Source organism: Abramis brama (genome assembly GCF_963993115.1).
Source record: "Abramis brama genome assembly, chromosome: 2".
NCBI lineage: Eukaryota > Metazoa > Chordata > Actinopteri > Cypriniformes > Leuciscidae > Abramis > Abramis brama.
Window position 1 is genome coordinate 57,110,475 of NC_139964.1, and position 21,314 is coordinate 57,131,788.

Sequence of the window (21,314 nt, forward strand, 5' to 3'; positions counted from 1 at the left end):
TAATAAAAGATATCACTTCCGCAAACGTTTACGTCACAGCTTGAAAGGACCCAGATGCATGCGCAGAAAGGAGGATTGGCACTGGCAGGCTTCAGTCAGTCCGTGAATTGGAGTGTTTGCATCATGTCGTGGGGACGCTGTGAGTTCCGATGCGAAAACAAAACCCATTTGTTTGGCCTTCCGAAGACGGATGGAATTAGGAATCAATGGTTACAATTTATTTATAACACTGTTCCTGAGCGCTACAGCCCAAAGGTTCGCTTGTGTGCTGCGCATTTTACAAAGGACAGCTTCCTAAACCTGGGAGAATACAACGCTGGCTATACACAAAGGCTACTCCTGAAAAATGGAGCGGTTCCCACTTTGGTCAGACAGTCTGGCGCCTCTTCATCAAAACTTGTAAGTATGTTTGAGTATTTGTTGACGTGTTTGCTATTGACTGTTCAAACGTACAATACCTTGTGTGCCCATTTGTTCGTGGCACTTGTATGATAGGCTACGTTGGGGCTGTATTACAGAAACATCCCATCTTAACATTTGACTTAAGATTTTAAAAAGTTCTGTTTTAAGTGAATTTGCCATGGTTACGAAACAGGATACGATGTTTGTTTTAACGTTTCTGTCCAACAGCCTGTGCTCTTTTAAAGGTCCCATATTGTCAAAACTGAAATTCCCTGGCTCTTTTCATGAGAGGTCTAGGGGCTATGAAACTACCATATAAGTTTCAAAACAGTCAATCCACAAACAAATGCACACAGCCTGCATAAAGTAGCTGTGCTTTTCCACGAGCCGTTGTGACTTCCGTATTTTGTGATGTCAGAACTTCTCAGTCCCACCCCGAGCACTGCCCACCGTCAGGACAACATAATATAGAGAACAGTCAGTGGCTAATGTTTATTTATTCAGAAATACCACAGCAGTTAGTTCTGCACAGTTCACAAGTGACTGCTTCGTCCATCAGGAACAGTTCAATGCCAGAAGAAGCTCCTCCTCAAAGATGCTGCAGTTCATAGTTTTACAAGTTTACCTTGGGCGTCAATTGCAGCATATCCTTGCACATTTACCACAAATACACCTTTTTATAGTTTATATATATGGGTTATTAAATGTTTGTTTTAAGTTATCATTTTCAAAAGTATATAACTTACACAGCATATATTTATAACTGAAAACACACACACACACACATAACTTTATTCACTTTCACATAGTAATGTTTTTGTAATTTGGTGTTCAACCCAAAACCTTTTATTATCATATTGTTTTTGTCAGAGCTGTTGTGTAAACAAATTAAAATAAAAGTCAAATAAGTTAGTAGGTTAAACTATGTCCTCAGAACAAGAGTAAAGTGTCTGTTTTATCGGTAAAAGCCAATAGCCAACTGGATAGAAACAAACTTCTTAAAATTAATTTTCACTTTGTGAATCACAAGTGGTGATAGATGTTTAAAAAATAATAACCGTTGATAAAGTCTAAAAACTGTAACTATTTTAAACACAAATGGAGACATGAGTTCTGCTATGACCCTAGTTTGTTTGCTGTTCTGTCTCTGTGTTGTGTGCAGTAAACAACACAGGAGAAAAAAAAGAGTGCTATAGTGAAATTAGTACATTACAGTGCGTGCAGAATTATTAGGCACGTTGATTTTCTGATCATATTTTTTTTCCAGGCACATTTTACCAATTCCAAACCACATTAATTGTAATAACTACAATTAATTTTGTATTTAATCATTTATAAGTGATATATAATTGTTCATGAATGCTGGAAATGAAAAACGCCTTATTTTCAGGTGTGCATAATTATTAGGCACTTTTTCTTTTACAGATAAAATAAGCCAAAAAAGAGATTTAACTCGGACTGAAAAGTCAAAAATTCGGAAATGCCCATGAGAAGAATGCAATACTAATGTAATACTAGGAATTGCAGTTAAGGCATGACCATTGGACAGTGAAATACTCGTTAGGTCAGCAGGGTCGGACAAAAACAGGTGGAGAAGAAAAGACACGTTAACTTTAAAAGAATGAAGAATTAAGTGTGAAACCATCAGGAACCCTTTAGTCTTCAGCGCCACTGTTTTCCAGAACTGCAACCTACCTGGAGTCTCCAGAAGTGCAAGGTGTCAGGGTCTCAGAGACTTGGGTTAGGTAAAGAATCCTAAAATGTACCCCCTCTTAGTAAGAATCACAAGCTGAAGTGTAGTAAAATCCATCTCCTACCCTGAAGTCCGTTTTGCAGAGATGGACTAAAAATGAACTCCCAAAACTTACTGTCAGATTCTGGAAGATGAATTCTTCAAATTCTTCAAATAGTGGTAGAAGAGGATGTGGTGCTGGTCCTTTAAGAGTCACTCTCAATCTGTCTGTCTATAAAGCCTATAAAATAAAATAAAACAGTCTTCATGTATTTTACTACACTGTCAAATTTCACGCGTTTCGTTTAAAGAGAATTGTCCCCCTTCGCTTTCCATAGTAGAGTACTTTGATGACTCATCGGTGTCTCAGTTTTCTTATCCAATGAGAAGACACTGTCTCTTAATTATTCATGACACCACGTGGTTCTTTACAATGACTGAAATGTATGTGATATGGCGTTGTAAATGAGAGAGGCAATAATGGGACGCAAGTGTTTGTTTTCGTGGTGCAAAAGTTCCAGTGCGTTGCATATCTTTCCCCGCGATGCTGCCAGGGCTGGACTCTGGCTGCGGGCGGTTGGTTGGCCATCAACCACGGACACATCTAAACTATGTGTGTGTAGCAAGCATTTTTGTCGAGAGAGCTTCGAGAACTGGAGAATGGTGGACTTCGGCCTTGTTCACAAATGCAGGTTGCGACTTGCGCGTGATGCGGTACCAAGTCCCGTGGACTTTTCTATCCCTTCAGAGGTGTGTGTGTGTGTGTGTGTGTCTAAAATGTAACCCTGACCGTTTTACTTGCCTTTTGTTAAATAAGCACTCGTTGTTAAAATTTAGATACTTCGATAATACCCATGATAATACCTCAGTTGTACGGAACGTATGCTTAATTAGTGCAAATTTCTTTGTCACTCACTGTCCATCTTTATTATGGGGGTTCAGGGGGCGCGTAGATCTAGGCTATGTATGGAAGTTTTTTTTTTGTTTGTTTTTTTTTAAGCGGAAAATTAAAAAAATTTAAATATCCATTTAAAGTGTGTAACGTTATATAAACAAATATTTTATAATGACATTATTATTATACATGTATATGAATATGTTTTAAATGCAATTACGATTACTGTAGGCTAATGTAGCAGGGCATTCAGTTACTTTTGAAAGGACAAAAATAAGGTGTCAGTGTATTTTATTAAACTTTAACTTTGCCAGCTCCTCACAGCCATCCACGCCCAATTAAGTTGCATTTTTCAAAAAGATTGTGAGCTAGAATTGAGTTGAAAGAGGGGGGTTTCATGACCTTTTAATGTGTCTGCCTTTATTAATATTAATAAAACATGAAATCATTCAAAACTTGAAAATCATATAAAAAATATATATAAAAAATATAAAAAAAAGGTCTTTACCGACTATAAATGTATTTCTTTTCTTTTTTTATTCTTTGGTTTTAATAGTTTTATTCATGTATACATTGAATAGACATTACAGAAAACTGAAATTCAACCATAAATTGTACCAAGAACATCATTTTATTTAATGAAAAACATCTACTAAATGAAAAATAATTTTTTTTTTTGTCACTACTGTTTAAAGCAGATTTTCATTAAATGTCATGAAATCACATTGAAGTGAACACAAAGTGTGCATCATTAACCATAATGTAGCGTCATTGTGTTTCGGGAGACCTAAGTTCGAGTCCCGGCTCGTGGACCTGACTGCAAATATACTTAGCATATTATTTTTTCACCAGGGACACCAGAACGGAAGTGAGGGGTGCAGCTTATACAGTTAATAGTGTTGCACTACCTTAAAAAATATAGTCATTGTACATATCTTATGCATGTATTAACATAAAAAGTGACTTTATTTTAAAGTATTGTTGTTAAATATTGCAGATATCGATCTGGTTAAAATCCATGTGAAAATAGCTCATATTTTGTAAACGAAAATTACATGTATGGGTAATGCTACTCTATTAAGTATATAAGCCCCGCCCCTCATTTCCATCATGGTTGAAACTGCTGGCTCTGCAGCTGGATACTATTGCTAGCCACTGAATCAGTTTACTCCCCTAATATTCAGCAGCAAAAATCCGCACGGATTGATCTTCAGTACTCTCCGCTGGCTCCAAAGAAAAGTACTAAGAAGGGTGTGAAGGACAGTTCAGGAAGTAGTGATGAAGATAGTTGTGACCGGGACAGTGTGGCCAGCAGTGTGGACAGCACAGCAGAGGAAATGTTTATGGATGGCCTTGACTCTGTTTTAGATCGGTGAGTTTTTCTACACATTTTCTTGATAGTTTTTAATATATTGTAGCACTTATAATGTTTTTTTTTTTTTTTTTTTTTTTTTTTTTTACTTATTTAAAATGTGCTTTGCTATCATAACAGTAATTGTAGTAAGTGTGGGGGTTTGATGGAAAATTGTATATTCATAGTAAATAATCTTGTAGCAAAGTTCCTAGTTCTGGTAAGGAGGCGGCGGGATGTGTCGATGGAGATGGAAGGATGAGACCGAATCCTTCCTCCCCGATTTCGGCACCAATGTAGCAAAGTTCAAGGAAGGCGGAGACAGGAACTGGCGAATGTTCAACATACCTGGAACATCTGCAGTATAGCCATGGATTGAAGAGCAGATGCTGCTTCGCCTGCAGATGCGTAGGCCTTGTCAGCCAGGTGGACCGTGAATCTGCACGGCTTGGACGGCAGGCTGAGGTCCATGCCCAGTGAAGAAGAGGAAGAGGGGCGAAAGCTCACATCCATATAAAGGACAGGCAAGCGTGGTGACGACGGCCCCAGGTCTTGTCATCATCATCATCGCTTCCAGGCGGGGAGAGGGCCCACCAGCGGCTCGCTGGCGGCAGTGGGCCTTGTCCCCATTGTCGCTCGAGCCAGTTCCCTTCTGGCTCTCAAAGTGCGTACAGGCAGGTCGGCGCAATGAACGCAAATGGAGTCCGTTATGAAGGCTGCCTCGGCATGTCCGAGGCCCAGGCAGGCGATGCAGAACTCATGGTTGTCGAGGGGGCCCGCACAAATCTGGCAAAGTGAAGCCATCGGATGCATGGAGAAAAAGGTTTTTAGTCCTCCGGTGCAGCTTCCACGATGGCAGCATGAAGTAAGAGATTCTGACGCAATTGTCGCGCCCATGCATTTTATACTGCCCGCGGGCCTGTCAGTATTTGCATACTCCTTAACAATTGGCCAGCTGCTCCAAGCTGGCGTTAGCCTATAAGATTTCAACAAAAGTGGAGAAGGGAGGAGATCCCGCAGCGTCAGCTGAGGCAATGTAGAAGTTACCGCTCTCGAAAGTGAACCATGAGGTTCATTCTCGTGTTATGCAGCACGTTTCAGCTTCCGCAAGAACCAATCTTTCCAACCAATCAAGGTTTGTTCTCGCACATCAAGCAGGTTCGGTTGAGCTTCTGTTTGTTTGCTAATTAAAGTTTACATGTGAATAAAAGCCTAAATTGAATCTGTTCATCATATAAAGTGATTGTTTGATGAACTTTTTGAAGCGTCAAAGTGATAGTTGAGTAGCTGTCAATGGAGAGACAGAACTCACTCAGATTTCATCAAAAAACTCTTCATTTCTGAAGTGAGAATTTGCATGTTCATTCATCCTTTCTTCCAGTTTTTGCACATTGGTCTGAAAAGTCAAATTGAATACAAAAATCAAACCAAATATTTGTGTTGGTGTGAACTGGCCTTTAGTCAACAGAGTTGTGAAGTACATTGCTAATTCCTTTTTTTTTCTTCTTGTATCATGCAATAGGCCTTCATGTGACATTTACCCCCTAGAGGAGGACTGTGATTCAGAGGACAACCCACAACAGAGAAAGAGACCCCGTCTGTCTTCCAGTGCTGATGGAGGTGGCAGGGAGAGTGAAAATAATTTCTCTGGTGTATCAACAGAAAGGTGGCACAGCTCAGATGAAGCAGATGTTGAACCGCTTCAGCTGAAATTCGTTCCTCTCCAAGAACCTGGGCCAAAGTTTTTACCGAGTTGGTGCAGCAGTCCTTTGCAGTTTTTTCAACTGTTGTTTTCAAAAACAATGTTGCAGACCATTGTAGGGCACACAAATGACTATGGAGCCAAGTGCCAAGAGAGAAAGGGCAAGGTATGGGAAAATATTTGTCAAAAGGACTTGAAGTCGTACATGGCTCTGGTCATTTACATGGGTATGTTCAAGTGCTCTTCGCTGACTGACTATTGGAGTGTTTCCCAGCACTTCAGTCTGTCCTTTCCTGCAAAAGTCATGTCTTACCAGAAATTTCGGTCAATCTCTAAAGCTCTTCATCTAAGCGACAGCAGGGAGGACGAGAAGAACCGCGTTAGGAGGGGAACAGCAGCCTTTGAACGGCTGGGTAAAATTCAACCCCTGTATCAAGTCATTAGAGAGGCTTGCAAGACATTTTTTCATCCTTTTCAGAGCATCACCATTGTTGAAAGAATGGTGACACCGCAGGCTAGCACTGGACTCAAGCGATGCATGAAAAACGAATCTCCAAACATGGGGTACAAACTCTTTGCACTGACAGACTGCACCTCTGGCTATATGTGGGACTTCTTTATTTACGAGGGGAAGTCGTGTTCTTCACAGAGCGAGGGCTTGAGTTATGAGTCCGTTATGGCATTGGTGGATGAAAATATGTTGGGCTCTGGGTACAAACTGTTCGTAGATAAATTTTACACCAGCCCCACACTCTTCAGTGACCTCTTGTGTAAAAAGGTCTGGGCTTGTGGCCCTGTATGGGCAAACAGGGCAGGTTTCCCAAAAACAACTGTGAACAGACTGTCAAGGAACGCTCCGCGCGGCACCATGCGTTGGATTAGGAATGATAAACTGCTGTTTGTTGAGTGGAAAGACTCAAAGGAAGTGCAGATGTGCTCCACCTTCCATAAAGCCTATGAAGGTGATACTGTGCAGAGGAAGGTGAAGGGTGACGCTCAACCGACCCATGTGCAGGTCCCCATTCCAGCTGCAGTGTTGGACTACAAGAAGTGAGTAAAATGTATTCTTCTTATTCTTATTAAAATGTATAAACTTGCAATTGTGAGAAATAAGCTTCCATAATTTACTCTATTTAACTGTTTAAGTTTGAAATATGCATTTTATATTTCCACTTAGGAACATGGAGGCAGTGGATCTATCTAATTGCATTACTGGACATTACAGAGCTCTACATAAACTGAAGAAGTGGTATCAATGTGTTTTTTATCACTTTTTGGACATCACTGTAGAGAATGCATTCATCATGCAGGAACTAATGGCTAAGAGAAAGAACATGAAGCCTTTGACTCGAAAGGCATTCTTGGAGGTGCTTATTTTAGAGCTTACAGAAATTGGTCCTTAGGATTTGGCCCCAGTTTCCTCAGCTTCCTCTTTAGCAGTTCCTCCTCAGTGGTTCCCTCTTCTTTCCACAAGCCAAGGAACATCACATCAGACAACACGGGTAGAAGGAAGTGCAGGCTCTGCAACCAGACAACTCTTGTGATGTGCTTTCAGCCTGAGACGCACTGTTTCAATGATTGGCATGGAAAACAAGGCTTTTGATTTATGGCTTCAGTGAATGTTACCATGTTAAGGGTCGTTATTGTACAGAAATTGTAAACTGGAATAAATATGTTTTGAATCGTATTAAATTATCTAAATTTTATGTATGTTTTATGTATAATATTATTAACTGGCTGAAAAACAACAGCAGAACTGCATGGCCAGCAGTTTCACACCCGCAGCCACAGGGCGGAGTTGCGATAAATATGATGGTTCCCTATTTCCACATGGATTTGGATCGGATCAATATCTACAATATTTAACAACAAAAAAAGTCACTTAAACTTTTAAAAAATCACTTTTCTGGTTATACATGCATAAGATATCATGATGTAAAATAAGCAATCTAGCCTATTAATCATTGTTAATGTTAAAGGATACAAAAACAGTAGTTTTATTGTTAATTCAATGATATATGCTACAACAAAACAACTATTTTTTATTTTAAAACTATATTAATAAATGTGTAACAGGTTGTAAAGTGTTTCCCATTTGATTGTATGTGATCGTATTATTTCCTTCATGCTCTGTTGTTACAAATAATACTACTTAAGGACACAGCATGTGACGTAGGCCTATTTAATGTAAAATATACTGTAATCATATGAAATTCAATATGAAAGCCAAATACAAAGCCTTGAGTAAAACGTGCATTTCTCAGTATGAAACCAATAGGGCATTTATGAAAAATATAGCTAAATTAATAAGAATAATGTATTTACTTTGACATGCAAAAAAAAAAAAAAAAAAAGCCTTTAGTTATTATTCTGGAAATAAATGTAAAAATGCTTAAACTAACTTTAGATTTATACGTTTTAATTAATATAAATTGAATTACATAGTTGTTGTAAAATACAAAATAGAATTGTATTTGGTTTCTCTATTTTATGTAATGTTTATTTAACCAGGAAGATGTGACAACATTAAGTGTAAATGTGACATGTCATGAATTTATATTGTGTGTGTGTGTATATATATATATATATGTGTGTATATGTATATATATATATATATATATATACTTGCACTTAATATACATACACATATATATATATATATATATATATATATATATATATATATATATGTCTTATTAGCTTAAGTGCATGTTTCACTTGTTCAAGTCTTTGGATTAAACAAAGTATATATGACATTGAATGTCTGTACTCTGTGTCTTTAAGTAGCTAGTATTTGTTACAATTATTTCCTTCATGTTCATGTTGTATCACATAATAGGCATAAATGCAGTCAAATGGGAAACATTTTATTATACGTTTTCAAAATTAAAAAACGAAGTATTTGCAAAATGATTAAGTGAAATGAATGACCAATGATTGAGAGGCTGCTCACTGCAGAGCAAATGGGCGGAGCTTACGTCTTGGACTGTACCTGTCGTACACCGGCTTTACCGATTCGCGGGAAATACTTCCTTTCACTCATCACGCCACTTCCTGGGACTCTCGCGCGGAGAACAAATGAACACCGTTGTTGCTGATATCCCTCTTACCCTAGCACGTGAGTTATGTCAGTTTTATGGCTGATATTCGAATATTGATACTGATATTGTGTATTGGTTTTGTTTTTTGTGGTGCTTTTAGATTACATACAGGCTTTAAGGTTTGGCTCTTTACTGTAAGCGCGCGTCTCGTTCGTTTAAAGACACTGACAGACTGGGGCATGAGTTTGTCCGTAGTCAACAATGCCAACTATGCGGTCACGGTGCATAGACATTAATGTCTTGTAGTTTGTTTGTTTGTTTGTTTACCTAACACATACACTGGCCACTGATTATTCAGCAGCAAACATCCGTAAGGATTGCTCTTCAGTGCTCTCCGATGGATCCAAAGAAAAGTACTGAGAAGGGTGTGGAGGACAGTTCAGAAAGTAGTGATGAAGACACTGATATTTGTGACCGGGACAGTGTGGCCAGCAGTGTGGACAGCACAGCAGAGGAAATGTTTATGGATGGCCTTGACTCTGTTTTAGATCGGTGAGTTTTTCTACACATTTTCTTTATATTTTTTTAAATGTATTTTATCCATTACATTTATGATGTGGGATAAATATTATGCTTGATGCAAATTAATCTAATTGTATGGACATTCCTTACAAAAATGTGATATTGCTTTGCTATAGTAACAGCAACTGTAATGTATGAAACATTGTAGATCTATAAATAATCCAATTTATATAGTCATAAAAGCCATAGCCTAGTCATAATAGCTATAGACTAGAGCATGTTTCGTTTTCAAAAAACAAAAACTGCAGAAACAACATGCCACACTGGGCCTGCTGCCACAATTTCTAATGGGATTAGTTTTTGATATGTCATCAGAATTTACTCACCGTCATTCCAAACCCATAAAGCTTTATATTCAGAACACAATTTCATATATTTTTATTACCTGAGAGGTTTCTGTCCCTCCATTTAAAGTCCAGACATGAACATTTGCATCATGCCATCAATGCAACAGATTTTTTTTACGGAGAAGTGTTCTTATCACTTTTCCATTAGCCTAGAAATCTAGACGCATCATAGCGGCAGCAAATTTTATCTTGCAGCCAGGGTGGTCTAGCAACTCCGTTGGCTTTCGAGCTGGAAAAACCAAACTCTAGTCTGGCCAATCACATTGTGTATAGAGTCGGCGGGCGGGCTTAACATTGAGTTGCGACGGTTCGCTGCTACTTGAAAACCAAGGGGGTAATCCATCACCCAGAAAGCGTACCTTCCCTGGGCGTCGCCATTGATTAGCAGACCATCACCTGCTGTTAGCATTCCATTGACTCCCATTCATTTTGGTGTCACTTTGACAGCGAATAACTTTACATCTGAGGCGTTTAAAGACTCCATTTGTCCATTATTTATTTCTAAAGTCAAATCAAATCAAGTATATTTGTATAGCGCTTTTCACAATACAGATTGTATCAAAGCAGCTTCACAGTATTAAATTAAAATAAAATAATACAACAAGGTTTGTTTCTAGTGGAATTTATTGATTGATAGAATAAAATTAAATATCCCCAAAATATCCCTAACTGAGCAAGCCAAAGGCAACAGTGGCAAGGAACCGAAAAAACTCCATCAAGTGGCCTAATGGTGTCCTAAAACTCCATCAGGTGACCTAATGGAGAAAAAAAAAAACCTTGGGAGAACCCAGGCTCAGTCGGGGGCCAGTTCTCCTCTGGCATTTATGAACTAGAGGCCGGATTGTAGTTTGAACTGTAAGATTAACAATATTATATGAATGCCTGGCCGAAAAGATGCGTCTTTAATCTAGTTTTAAACTGGGAGAGCGAGTCCGAGCAACGAACAGTATCAGGAAGACTATTCCAGAGTTTCGGAGCCAAATGTGAAAATGCTCTCCCTCCTTTGGTGGATCTGGATATCCTAGGTATGACCAAAAGCCTCGAATTTAGTGATCTTAAAGAGCGCAATGGATTATAGGGCGATAGAAGATCCGTTAAATAGACTGGAGCTAAGCCGTTTAGGGCTTTATAAGTCAGTAGCAATACCTTGTAATTAATACGGAACTTTATAGGTAACCAATGTAGTGATGATAAAATCGGTGTTATATGATCATATTTTCTTGACCTAGTAAGAACTCTAGCGGCTGCATTTTGGACTAACTGTAGCTTGTTTATTGAGGATGCAGGACAACCGGCTAATAAAGCATTACAGTAATCTAGTCTCGAGGTCATGAATGCATGAACTAACTTTTCTGCATCAGAAACTGATAGCATATTACGTAGCTTAGCAATGTTTCTAAGGTGGAAAAAGGCTGTTTTTGTAACATACGAAATATGATTTTCAAAAGACAGGTTACAATCGAGTATAACACCCAGGTCTTTTACTGTAGAGGATAAAGTAACAGGACATCCTACGATGTCAAAGTTGTATTGTGAGAGGTTCTGTGGGCGGTTTTTTGAACCGATAAGTATTACCTCTGTCTTGTCCGGATTTAATAAAAGAAAATTATGCGTCATCCAATCTTTTATATCTTTAACACACTCTGTCAATTTGGATAATTTACCGTTTTCATCCGGCCGTGATGAAATATATATTTGAGTGTCATCAGCATAACAATGGAAACTAATTCCATGTTTCCTTATAATATTTCCAAGTGGCATCATATATATTGAGAATAATAGAGGGCCTAACACAGATCCCTGCGGCACTCCATAGTTTACTGAAGTTATGATCGATTTTTCTCCATTCAAATAGACAAAATGGTAGCGGTCAGATAAGTATGATCTAAACCAGCTTAATGCTTGTCCTTGAACACCAGTATAATTTTGTAGTCGATCTAAGAGTATTGTGTGATCTATAGTATCGAACGCAGCACTTAGATCAAGTAAAACTAATATTATAAAGAAACACGAAAATGTATAAAAGGCTCCATTACCTTGTATCTTACGTTATGGCCCAAAAAAGCAGTTTTTGTAAAAATAGGCTAACGATTACGTCATAACCACGTGACTCTCAGTCGTATAGTGGAGTAATTACCGTATAGACAGGAGGAGAAGCTCGCGGGCAATCGGTGGGACGTGGAGGCATAAAGTCAAGGGAGTAAAACAAAAAACCTGAAGGGCTGTTTGAAGTGAACGGGGTGGGGTAACCGCTGTGCATCTGCTTTTCTATAAGCGGTACCTGCTGTCAGAGAGTGAATTTTTTTTATGCATTGGTCTAAGCAGATAAATCAAATGCAAAAATCAATTTACAATAATCAATTTACGTAAATCAATCAACAGCTAATCCTGTTTTGTATTTCTTCTTGTATCATATAATAGGCCTTCATGTGACATTTACACAGCAGAGGAGGACTGTGATTTAGAGGAAAACCTACAGCAGAGAAAGAGATCCCGTCTGTCCTTCACATCATCTACTGTTGATAGGGATGGCAGGGAGAGTGATGGTTTCTCGGCTGTATCAACAGAAAGGTGGCACAGCTCAGATGAAGCAGATGTTGAACCGCTTCAGCTGAAATTCACTCCTCTCCAAGAACCTGGACCTCAGACTTTACCAAATAGGTTTAAAAGTCCTCTGCAGTTTTTTCAACTGTTGTTTCCAAGGACAATGATGCAATCTATTGTATGGCACACAAATGACTATGGGACCAAGTGCAAAGATGTGCGTGATCGTTGGCTCGACATTTCTCTGAAAGACTTGAAGTCGTACATAGCACTGGTCATTTATACATATCTCGTGAGGTGCTCTTTGCTGACAGAATATTGGAATGAATCACAGTACTTCAGTCCATCCTTTCCTGCACAAGTCATGTCTTATCAAAAATTTGTGACAATCGCCAATGCTCTTCATTTCAGTAATACCAAGGAGGATGAGAAAAATGACTCGAAGAAGGGAACAGCAGCCTATGAACGGTTGGGTAAAATTCAACATCTATATCAAGTCATTAGAGAGGCTTGCAAGACATTTTTTCATCCCTTTCAGAACATCACCATTAATGAAAGAATAGTAGCAGCGCAGCCTAGAACTGGACTCAAACGACGCATCGAAAACCAATCTGCAGATAGAGGGTACAAACTCTTTGCACTGACAGACTGCACCTCTGGCTATACGTGGGACTTCTTTATTTACGAGGGGAAGTCGTGTTCTTCACAGAGCGAGGGCTTGAGTTATGAGTCCGTTATGGCATTGGTGGATGAAAATATGTTGGGCTCTGGGTACAAACTGTTCGTAGACAAATTTTACACCAGCCCCACACTCTTCAGGAACCTTCTAGGTAAAAAGGTCTGGGCTTGTGGCCCTGTTTTGCCGACCAGGAAAGGTTTCCCAAAAAATTCTGTGAACAGACTGAGACGGAACGCTCCGCGCGGCACCATGCGTTGGATTAGGGATGACGAGCTGCTGTTTGTTGAGTGGAAAGACTCAAAGGAAGTGCAGATGTGCTCCACCTTCCATAAAGCCTATGAAGGTGATACTGTGCAGAGGAAGGTGAAGGGTGACGCATATCAGACCCTTGTGCAGGTCCCCATTCCAGCCTCGGTGTTGGACTACAACAGGTTAGTAGAATTTCAGTGATGTTCCTTTGCCTATTTCTTGAAGTCGGTATCAAAGGCTACCCAGGTAAGTTTAGTTTAAGCAAACTCTACACAGCTGAACTGCTCTAGAGCAGGTTTTATTCTAGGTTGGAGATCGCAAACTTAACCTGGGCAAATCAGCTGTGAGCGAAGTGACACATCTGACGCAATAAAGCCACTCCCCCTGGATCTCTTGCTGCAAATGAGAAATGAAAGCAGTTCAGAATGAAAAAAAAAATCTTATTATTTATTATATTTATTTTATATATTATATCTTTAATGCATAAACACAGATAGGCAATTATATTTTGACAATTAATATCCAACTTTTAATTTCAATAAATATAAATACATGCATATAAATACAATCTTAAAGCTTAAATCGCTGAATGTATTTTTATTCCCTTTTTTAAGCTCTTTGTAATTCTAAATATATTCAGTTGATTCACTTGCAATTGTAGAGTATTATTAATTAATATATTCTTTCAGCTACCTTCTCAAGCTTTTTTTATGCTTTGTAAATGCGTTTAAATTCATGATATTTTTCATACTGATCTCTTAATCTTCTGTAGAAAAGTGAATTGTGCCGACTCTCTCATAAGACATCAAACTGATGCTCTCAGTATTTAGTGTGATTGGTGAGGTGAAGATGTCACACTTTCAAGTGCTTCAGAGTTAATTATAAACTTTAGATCAAACACACAATGTTTATAGTGAGAGTTGTGAACCTAAACCAGCTTGAATTTGTTTGGGTTTGTCTACTTTAACCTACTCTGAAACTCAAGAGTTTGCTCAGCTAGGTTTGTGTTAACGGCCATTTGTGTCATTTATTGTGCATGTGCATTTATTCACAGAAATGGTTATCTTTTGAGTTTAAAACAGTAGCTTTTTTCTCTCCGCCCAGGAACGTGGGGACAATGGATCCAGCCAGTTTCGTTACTGGGCATTACAGAGTGCTACATAAACCAAAAAAGTGGTATCAATGTATTTTTTATCACCTTTTGGACATCGCCGTGGAGAATGCATTCATTTTGCATGAACTGGTGGCAAAGATAAAAAAACAAAAAGCACTGACGCGAAAGGCATTCCTAGAGAAGCTTGTTTTAGAGCTAACTGAAATGGATGATGATGAGGACAGGTCTGGCTCTGCACCAGCTCCTTCCTCGTCTTCTCCTCCTGTGACTTCCTCAGCTTCTCCTGCATCATCAGTTACTGAAGGATCCCACAATCCCAAGTACTTCATGTCGGACAGTACTACTGGTAGACGTAAGTGCAGGCTCTGCCACCAGAAAACTCCAATCATGTGTGCGACTTGCGAAGTGCCATTGTGCTTTCAACCCAAGCGTGACTGCTTTAATTGCTGGCATGAACAAGGTGTTTGATTCATGACTGTGTTCATTTTAAAGTTATGTAAGTGATAGTTTCTCCTACTTTTTCATGATGCTCACTTGAATATTTAAATAAAACTCCTTTGTTCTAAAATTGAAGTAAATATGGGTAGTATTTTTTTTTTATCTACTTTTACAGTCGGTACTGCAAACTCGTCTACTTTTGCTACATAATAAGTGGAACTGTCCATGGAGGACATAAATGTGTCGTGGTATGTCAGGAGGCACTACCATTCAAAAGTTTGGGGTCAGTAAGATTTTTGATGCATATGAAAGGTGTTTCAAAAACGGTAATATTGTGCAATATTTTTACATATTTTTTCTATTTTAATATATTTAAAAATGTAATTTTACAGTTTTAAAGCAAAATTTTCAGCAAGAAACATTATTAGTGTTGATAAAGGTTGTGCTGCTTTATTCTTTCTTCGTTCTTTTGAAAAATGAAAAAGAGCTGCATTTACTTGTATCTTTTGTAACATTTGAATGCGTCCTTGCTTTATTTATTTCAAATGTTTCTCTTTATGCTAAATATAATATTGTAGCCTATGCATTAATACTGTGTGACTCTCATATCATTTATTTCTTTTTTATTATTATTATTTAGGGCAGTGTGAATCTCAATAATAGACTGAGGGAGAACAATTAACAAAATTAAACGAGTACAGATTATTTGTCCCACCAGTTGTTAAATTACATATTTGTATGACCCCTGTGGGATTACAAATTTAAAGGGGTGGTTGATTTATGATTTCACTTTTCTAACTTTAGTTAGTGTGTAATGTTGCTGTTTGAGCTTAAACAATAACTGCAAAGCTGCAACGCTTTACGCAACGATATTTGCTTTTACAGAAATCGTTTTTTAAGGACTACAACAAATGGCTGGTAGGGACTACGCAACATTCCTCCCGGGTTAGTGACATCACCAACTCTAAAATTTACATAAACCCCGCCCCTGGGAACACGCAGTCCATGTTGAGAAGAGGAAGAGTTGTTGCTGTTGAGCACATTTGTGAGTCTGCATCTCAAGCTGTCGCATCCGTCTTTTCACATGCGATACAGTACGTAACACAAATGCAATAGCATGTCACTCTGTAGGCATCTTACAACAGTTCCCACACCAGCGATTTTATAGATTATCATGACAGAATATGCTAATTGAAGATATTTAACTCCAACATAAATTCATCAACTAACCATTCAGAAACGACCTGTTGCATTCTACGTTGTCACTTTTTCTTCTTGAGTCTCTCCATCATTGTCCGACAGTTTAAACTGCTTTTTAGTGCTTGTCTGCGTGAGTTTTTTTTCTTTTTTTTAATGACCACAGACAGTCAGGTCCTTGCTTTTTACAGTATAGTGTCCCCATCACTTTACTGGGGCATTAGGAACCATACAGACATGAGTTTTCCCAGGAGGTCTCCCATCCAGGTACTGACCAGGCTCAACCCTGCTTAGCTTCAGTGGGCAACCAGTCTTGGGCTACAGCAGGGGTCCCCAATCCTGCTCCTGCCGATCGACTGTCCTGCACAGTTCATCTCCAACCCTAATCAAACACACCTGCCTTTACTTTTCAAGTGATCCTAAAGACCTTAATTGGTTGCTTCAAGTGTGTTTGATTAGGGTTGGAGATGAACTGTGCAGGACAGTAGATCGGCAGGAGCAGGATTGGGCACCCCTGGGCTACAGGGTGATATGACTGAGCATGAAAAAATATTTTAATAAAATCATTGTCATCAAAATTAAAAATGACAACATGCAGGTCTATGCGTTTCTGTGTGAAAGAGACAGCTTGTGCATGATCTTTTTCCTTTGCATATATTTTCCTTTTCACTAACCAGCGTGACTTTTTAGTTTGAAGACCAGATGGTTTGCAATGGCACTCTTTTCATCCATTGTAAAAACAAGCAAGCTCAAACAGTAGACAGCGCATCAAAACAATATGAATATTAATTTGAACAATAATCATGATTACAGAATTGTTTCATGTAAAAAAAAAACACAAGTTACCCTCCCTAAAGTAAAATAACACTAGATCTACCAGTCTAACAAGACCTAATGTGCACACAAGATGATTTACACAGTCAGGATTGGCTCTCAGATTGAACTGTACATACAACAGCAGACAGAAGCACGTGAGATAATAACAGGTTAATAACCAAAACACTTTCAATTTGCAATAGCTCTGAGTAATGCCTGTTATATGATTGTAAATAGCAAGACTTTGTATTGCATATTTGAGGATTACAACAGAATCCTCTTTGGCAGTTTATGTTCTGACTTCGGTGTAAGTACTAAAGTCTGAACGCTGCGATCTCTTTTTCTTCAGGAGGGACAGCGTGTTCAATGATGCGTAACAAACTTCATCTTCTCGCTGGAAAATATCAACAACATTAATATAAAAATACAAATTGTAGATGAAGAGTATTTAATTTGTTCAAAATGAGAAATGTTTGATATATGGATTGTCAGGATGTGCACAAGTAATGCAGTACCTCAAAAAAGCTATTCTCAGTCTGTGTTGCTGCAGAAACTACAAAATATTAAAATAAGAGAACTTGATTCAGAAATTATAATCAAAAAAAAATCAAACATAGCTCTGGTGAAGGAAATGGGTTCAGGAGTGAATGATCACCTGTAGTTTTCCTCTGACAGAGGCAGTACACACTGATGGAGAAGAGAAGAACACACACAGGACACAGACTGAACAGCAGCGTCCAGCAGGGGTCTGATACAGGAAATGTGGAGGTGATGTTGAACGTCTTAGTGTGAGAAGACTTTGACTCTAAATGAAATGAAAGCCAAAGTCATCACCTGCACATTTTTGAATACACATATACTTGAAAATATATATTAATATTATTTAAGGCTGTTGTCACCTTGTTCTGTGTTGCTGTTGCTACCAAAAAAATTGACATTCAATGATCTTGTGTATACATGACTAGTTCAGTCATGCTGATTGCATCTGCAAGCAATCACATCATTACCATGGCTCAAGCTGATTGGCCTCTGCTGATCCTGCAGCCAATGAGATTGCTCGCTCAACATTTAAATAGTCTGGTTCATTGTTTGCTGTAAGCTAGTCCTGCAGTGCGTTATCAGAGTTCCTATGAAACCCTCCACCTCCCCAGCTCCACCTGCCTAGATCTGTCTATTCATGCAGCAGCATATCTTACACGCTCACTGCAGTGTTTTTGTATCTATTGGCAAGTGGTGACGTTCGGTTCAAAGAATCAAACTAAATCAAATTTTAGTTCAGGGTTGATGATGCAAGACGCCATCCGAAGTAGCACGCACACTCCTTGCGCAGCACCAAATGAGTCAATAAGCATGTCCAGACGGGTTATTGTACCAAAGAATCGGTTCAAAATTAACGTATAATAAAAGAACCTACTCAAAAAGAACCAAATGAGCTGATTATAACTGTCAGAGTTCTTTTTAAGTCTGGAAACATGACCGAAAAGCTGACTTTGTAACTCAGCCTGTAGGTTTGATTTGTTAATTTCGAACCAATTCATTGGTTCAATAAATGGACTGGACTGCTTATTGGCTGTGAACCGACTCGACCGGTTCCCCGCTAAAAAGAATGATTCATTAATTACCAGCTGATATAGTCAATTTTTTTTTTTTACTTGGATGAAACCAGTTAATTTAGATGTTGCCACATAAAGCAAAAAAAAAAAAAAAAAAACGTATTTTCTGTGATTGTTCCCGTGTAAGTACATTTGTACTGCCTCACATTAATATACTAATTAATTACCACTGTGCATTAAATGGATAGTTCACCCAAAAATGAAAATTCTGTTATCATTTACTCACCCTCAAGTTGTTCCAAACCTGTATGAATTTCTTTCTTCTGCTGAACACAAAAGAAGATATTTTGAAGAATATGGTTTAACCAAACAGTTTATGGTCTCTATTGACTTCCATAGTATGGGACGGAAATACTATGGAAGTCAATTGTTTGGTTACTGACATTCTTCAAAATATATTCTTTTGTGTTCAGCAGAAGAAAGAAATTCATAGAGGTTTGGAACAACTTGAGGGTGAGTAAATGATAACAGAATTTTCATTTTTGGGTTAACTATTCCTTTAACTGTTCTGTGAAATGTGTCTTTTGATTTGAAACCATATCCAGATAATCAATTCCTCTGTGTGGTGAAAAGCGAATCTTTTTATTTAAATTAAGTTAAGATAATTAATTTAGTCGCTGTGTATGGTCAAAATCATTCAGGAGCAAATGGGAAACTATCATTCTTAATTCATTTATAAAATAAAGTATATTATGAGGAACATAGTTTACACTTTGTAAAACATCAGATTACATTTACAGAAAGTTCTAAATAAACAAATGTTCGTTGCTATTGAATTTTGATGTAAAATATTTAATCCACATTTTTGGTTTTCTGTGATATACTCTACATTGTTGTTTCAAATTCTGCTGATTTTGTAAGATTTTATATATATATATAATATATATATTTGCAGATGCTGCTTGATGTTTTTTTATTGCATTGACATATACAGATTTTCAAGTGTGATTTATAGTGTGATCTATTTTGCATGTTTCCAATTCCATGCAAAAATGTCCATTACACATGATATTATCAGCATAACAATTTGACAGGTATAGAAAAAAATGGCCTACAGTTTCGGCAAAGTTTACCAAAATTGACATTACCATAAAAGTAGAAATATTTTCTTACCCAAGACAGATAGATGAGTTCTTCTGTTTCCATACTGGTACTGTGAGCCTACACCATGTACACTGTTGACTTTTCTTTCATCTTTTGCACAGTAATACATTCCCTCATCAGACACACTGACATTCTCTATATGTAGATCATAGGAGTTACTGGAGCCGTTTTGCTCAAATCTGAATCTTGGAAACGTCCCCTGGAACAAATTTGAAGAGTCTATTGTCAGCGATGGTTGATGCTCATGTGAGCAGTTTCTCAACCAAATAATGTGTGAACCAAGAGGAATGACACAGTCACAGTAGAGAGTGATGCTGTCTCCTGCTTTAACTCTCATGTCCACTTCTGTCCCAAACACTCTCTGGTGTTCACACAACAAAACACCTGCAAAAGCACATATACGAATAAAAGATTATCGATCAAATCAATATTATGTTATAAAGAGTGCAAAATAACGTATCAAAAAACACTCAAATGGACTTACACACAAATATGACGACTGTAACTCTTGCTCGCTCCATCTCAGTGACTGATAAGATAAGAACAAGGGTCTTCAATGCGGATGTAGCCTGGCTGTTTGTGATGGGAGGGATTTCTTCTAAAAAGCTTTCATACACGTAGAGGTTGGGGACTTTTTCTTTTGGATTGAGGGTTTTATCGAATTCATTAATATTTGAATTATTGCATACATTATGTTTCTAATCTGGTTGTAAACTCAAAGAAAGTTTGATATTGTAAAATTGTCAAAGTGCACCTTCATTCTGATATAAAGTGATCATGTTTACCATTTTTACCAAGTATGTGGTGTTACTTTCAGCACATCACAGATCAATTGTGCCATACAGTTCATGTCTAACCAAAGGTGAATTGATATGATATAACTGGCGACAAAATGTTGCGGTTTAACTGTCATTATAAAAGCCTTTAGAAGAAAATCAGAGGCATCACATTCAAGCAGGCCAAAACAGGAAACCTATTGTCACATCCTGTTACATCAGTCACATCTAACACCCTGTGTACTTTATTCATACCTCTTTCTTCAAAAAAGGTCATGTTTGTTTTTGGCCTGTAAATGCCTCTAAATATGTGTATATTTTATAAGAATATATTTGCTTGTGACGTGTATTGCTGTGACAAAGCCTGATAAGATGTATTTTTTCCCCCGACAGCATCTAACCACATATTTTTCCTTTCCGGTTTGTCATCTAAACAAATAAACGCAGTCACTGGTACAATATGTCATCTAAAGGTTATGGTTTTCCTGTTTCCACCTGTGAACAGTACTAAATCATCAAAACATGAAACCCCCTTTTTGATAGCATCAAACATTTCTAAAATTAGAGAAAAGCAGAAGACTTCTGACTATAGTGCGATTTCAGAGAAGTAACCATTATAAAACTGATTGTTATTCTTTGTGAAGTCAATGCGATCGACAAACGCAACCTTCGATATGAGACACGGCTTACGAGTTTAAATCACACTGAAGATCAATGTGACCTAGATAACTA

The 21,314-nt window shown here is 38.0% G+C and overlaps 3 protein-coding genes across 6 annotated transcripts; 2 read left to right on the forward strand and 1 right to left on the reverse strand.

Annotated features, from left to right (window-relative positions):
• Positions 1–73: 73 nt before the first annotated feature.
• LOC311069102 (piggyBac transposable element-derived protein 4-like) lies at positions 74–8,417 on the forward strand. Of its 4 annotated transcripts, none has more exons than XM_084092041.1 (4): positions 74–399; positions 4,214–4,401; positions 5,903–7,132; positions 7,260–8,411. In XM_084092041.1, exons 1-4 carry the CDS (start codon positions 124–126, stop codon positions 7,483–7,485), a joined length of 1,920 nt encoding a protein of 639 aa, XP_083948167.1. In that variant the 5' UTR covers positions 74–123; the 3' UTR covers positions 7,486–8,411. The 4 variants fall into 4 exon arrangements, with proteins under 4 accessions (XP_083948167.1, XP_083948168.1, XP_083948169.1 ...); XM_084092042.1 differs by having other exon boundaries at positions 76–399; positions 4,217–4,401; positions 7,260–8,417; XM_084092043.1 differs by lacking the exon at positions 74–399 and adding an exon at positions 2,545–2,884 and having other exon boundaries at positions 7,260–8,417.
• A 693-nt stretch (positions 8,418–9,110) lies between these two features.
• LOC311077915 (piggyBac transposable element-derived protein 4-like) lies at positions 9,111–15,209 on the forward strand. The gene is made up of 4 exons (XM_084106560.1): positions 9,111–9,200; positions 9,482–9,675; positions 12,474–13,706; positions 14,629–15,209. Exons 2-4 carry the CDS (start codon positions 9,521–9,523, stop codon positions 15,104–15,106), a joined length of 1,866 nt encoding a protein of 621 aa, XP_083962686.1. The 5' UTR covers positions 9,111–9,200; positions 9,482–9,520; the 3' UTR covers positions 15,107–15,209.
• A 1,731-nt stretch (positions 15,210–16,940) lies between these two features.
• LOC311077916 (uncharacterized protein) lies at positions 16,941–20,462 on the reverse strand. The gene is made up of 5 exons (XM_084106561.1): positions 20,291–20,462; positions 19,816–20,190; positions 17,745–17,894; positions 17,605–17,642; positions 16,941–17,483 (listed from the first exon to the last, which is right to left on the reverse strand). The coding sequence occupies exons 1-5, from the start codon at positions 20,325–20,327 to the stop codon at positions 17,379–17,381; spliced, it is 705 nt and encodes a 234-aa protein (XP_083962687.1). The 5' UTR covers positions 20,328–20,462; the 3' UTR covers positions 16,941–17,378.
• Between the last annotated feature and the right edge of the window lie 852 nt (positions 20,463–21,314).

Bases quoted from the DNA above. Each gene is read 5' to 3' on its own strand.
- LOC311069102 (XM_084092043.1), top strand. From the start codon at position 2,600: ATGAGAGAGGCAATAATGGGACGCAAGTGTTTGTTTTCGTGGTGCAAA. The intron at 2,885-4,213 runs GTGTGTGTGTGT...CCTAATATTCAG, and splicing joins ACTTTTCTATCCCTTCAGAG to CAGCAAAAATCCGCACGGAT. The intron at 7,133-7,259 runs GTGAGTAAAATG...ATTTCCACTTAG, and splicing joins GCAGTGTTGGACTACAAGAA to GAACATGGAGGCAGTGGATC.
- LOC311077915 (XM_084106560.1), top strand. From the start codon at position 9,521: ATGGATCCAAAGAAAAGTACTGAGAAGGGTGTGGAGGACAGTTCAGAA. The intron at 9,676-12,473 runs GTGAGTTTTTCT...ATCATATAATAG, and splicing joins CTTGACTCTGTTTTAGATCG to GCCTTCATGTGACATTTACA. The intron at 13,707-14,628 runs GTTAGTAGAATT...CTCTCCGCCCAG, and splicing joins TCGGTGTTGGACTACAACAG to GAACGTGGGGACAATGGATC.
- LOC311077916 (XM_084106561.1), bottom strand. From the start codon at position 20,327: ATGGAGCGAGCAAGAGTTACAGTCGTCATATTTGTGT. The intron at 17,895-19,815 runs GTAAGAAAATAT...CATTTCATTTAG, and splicing joins AACTCATCTATCTGTCTTGG to AGTCAAAGTCTTCTCACACT. The intron at 17,484-17,604 runs GTACTGCATTAC...GATATTTTCCAG, and splicing joins CTGAGAATAGCTTTTTTGAG to CGAGAAGATGAAGTTTGTTA.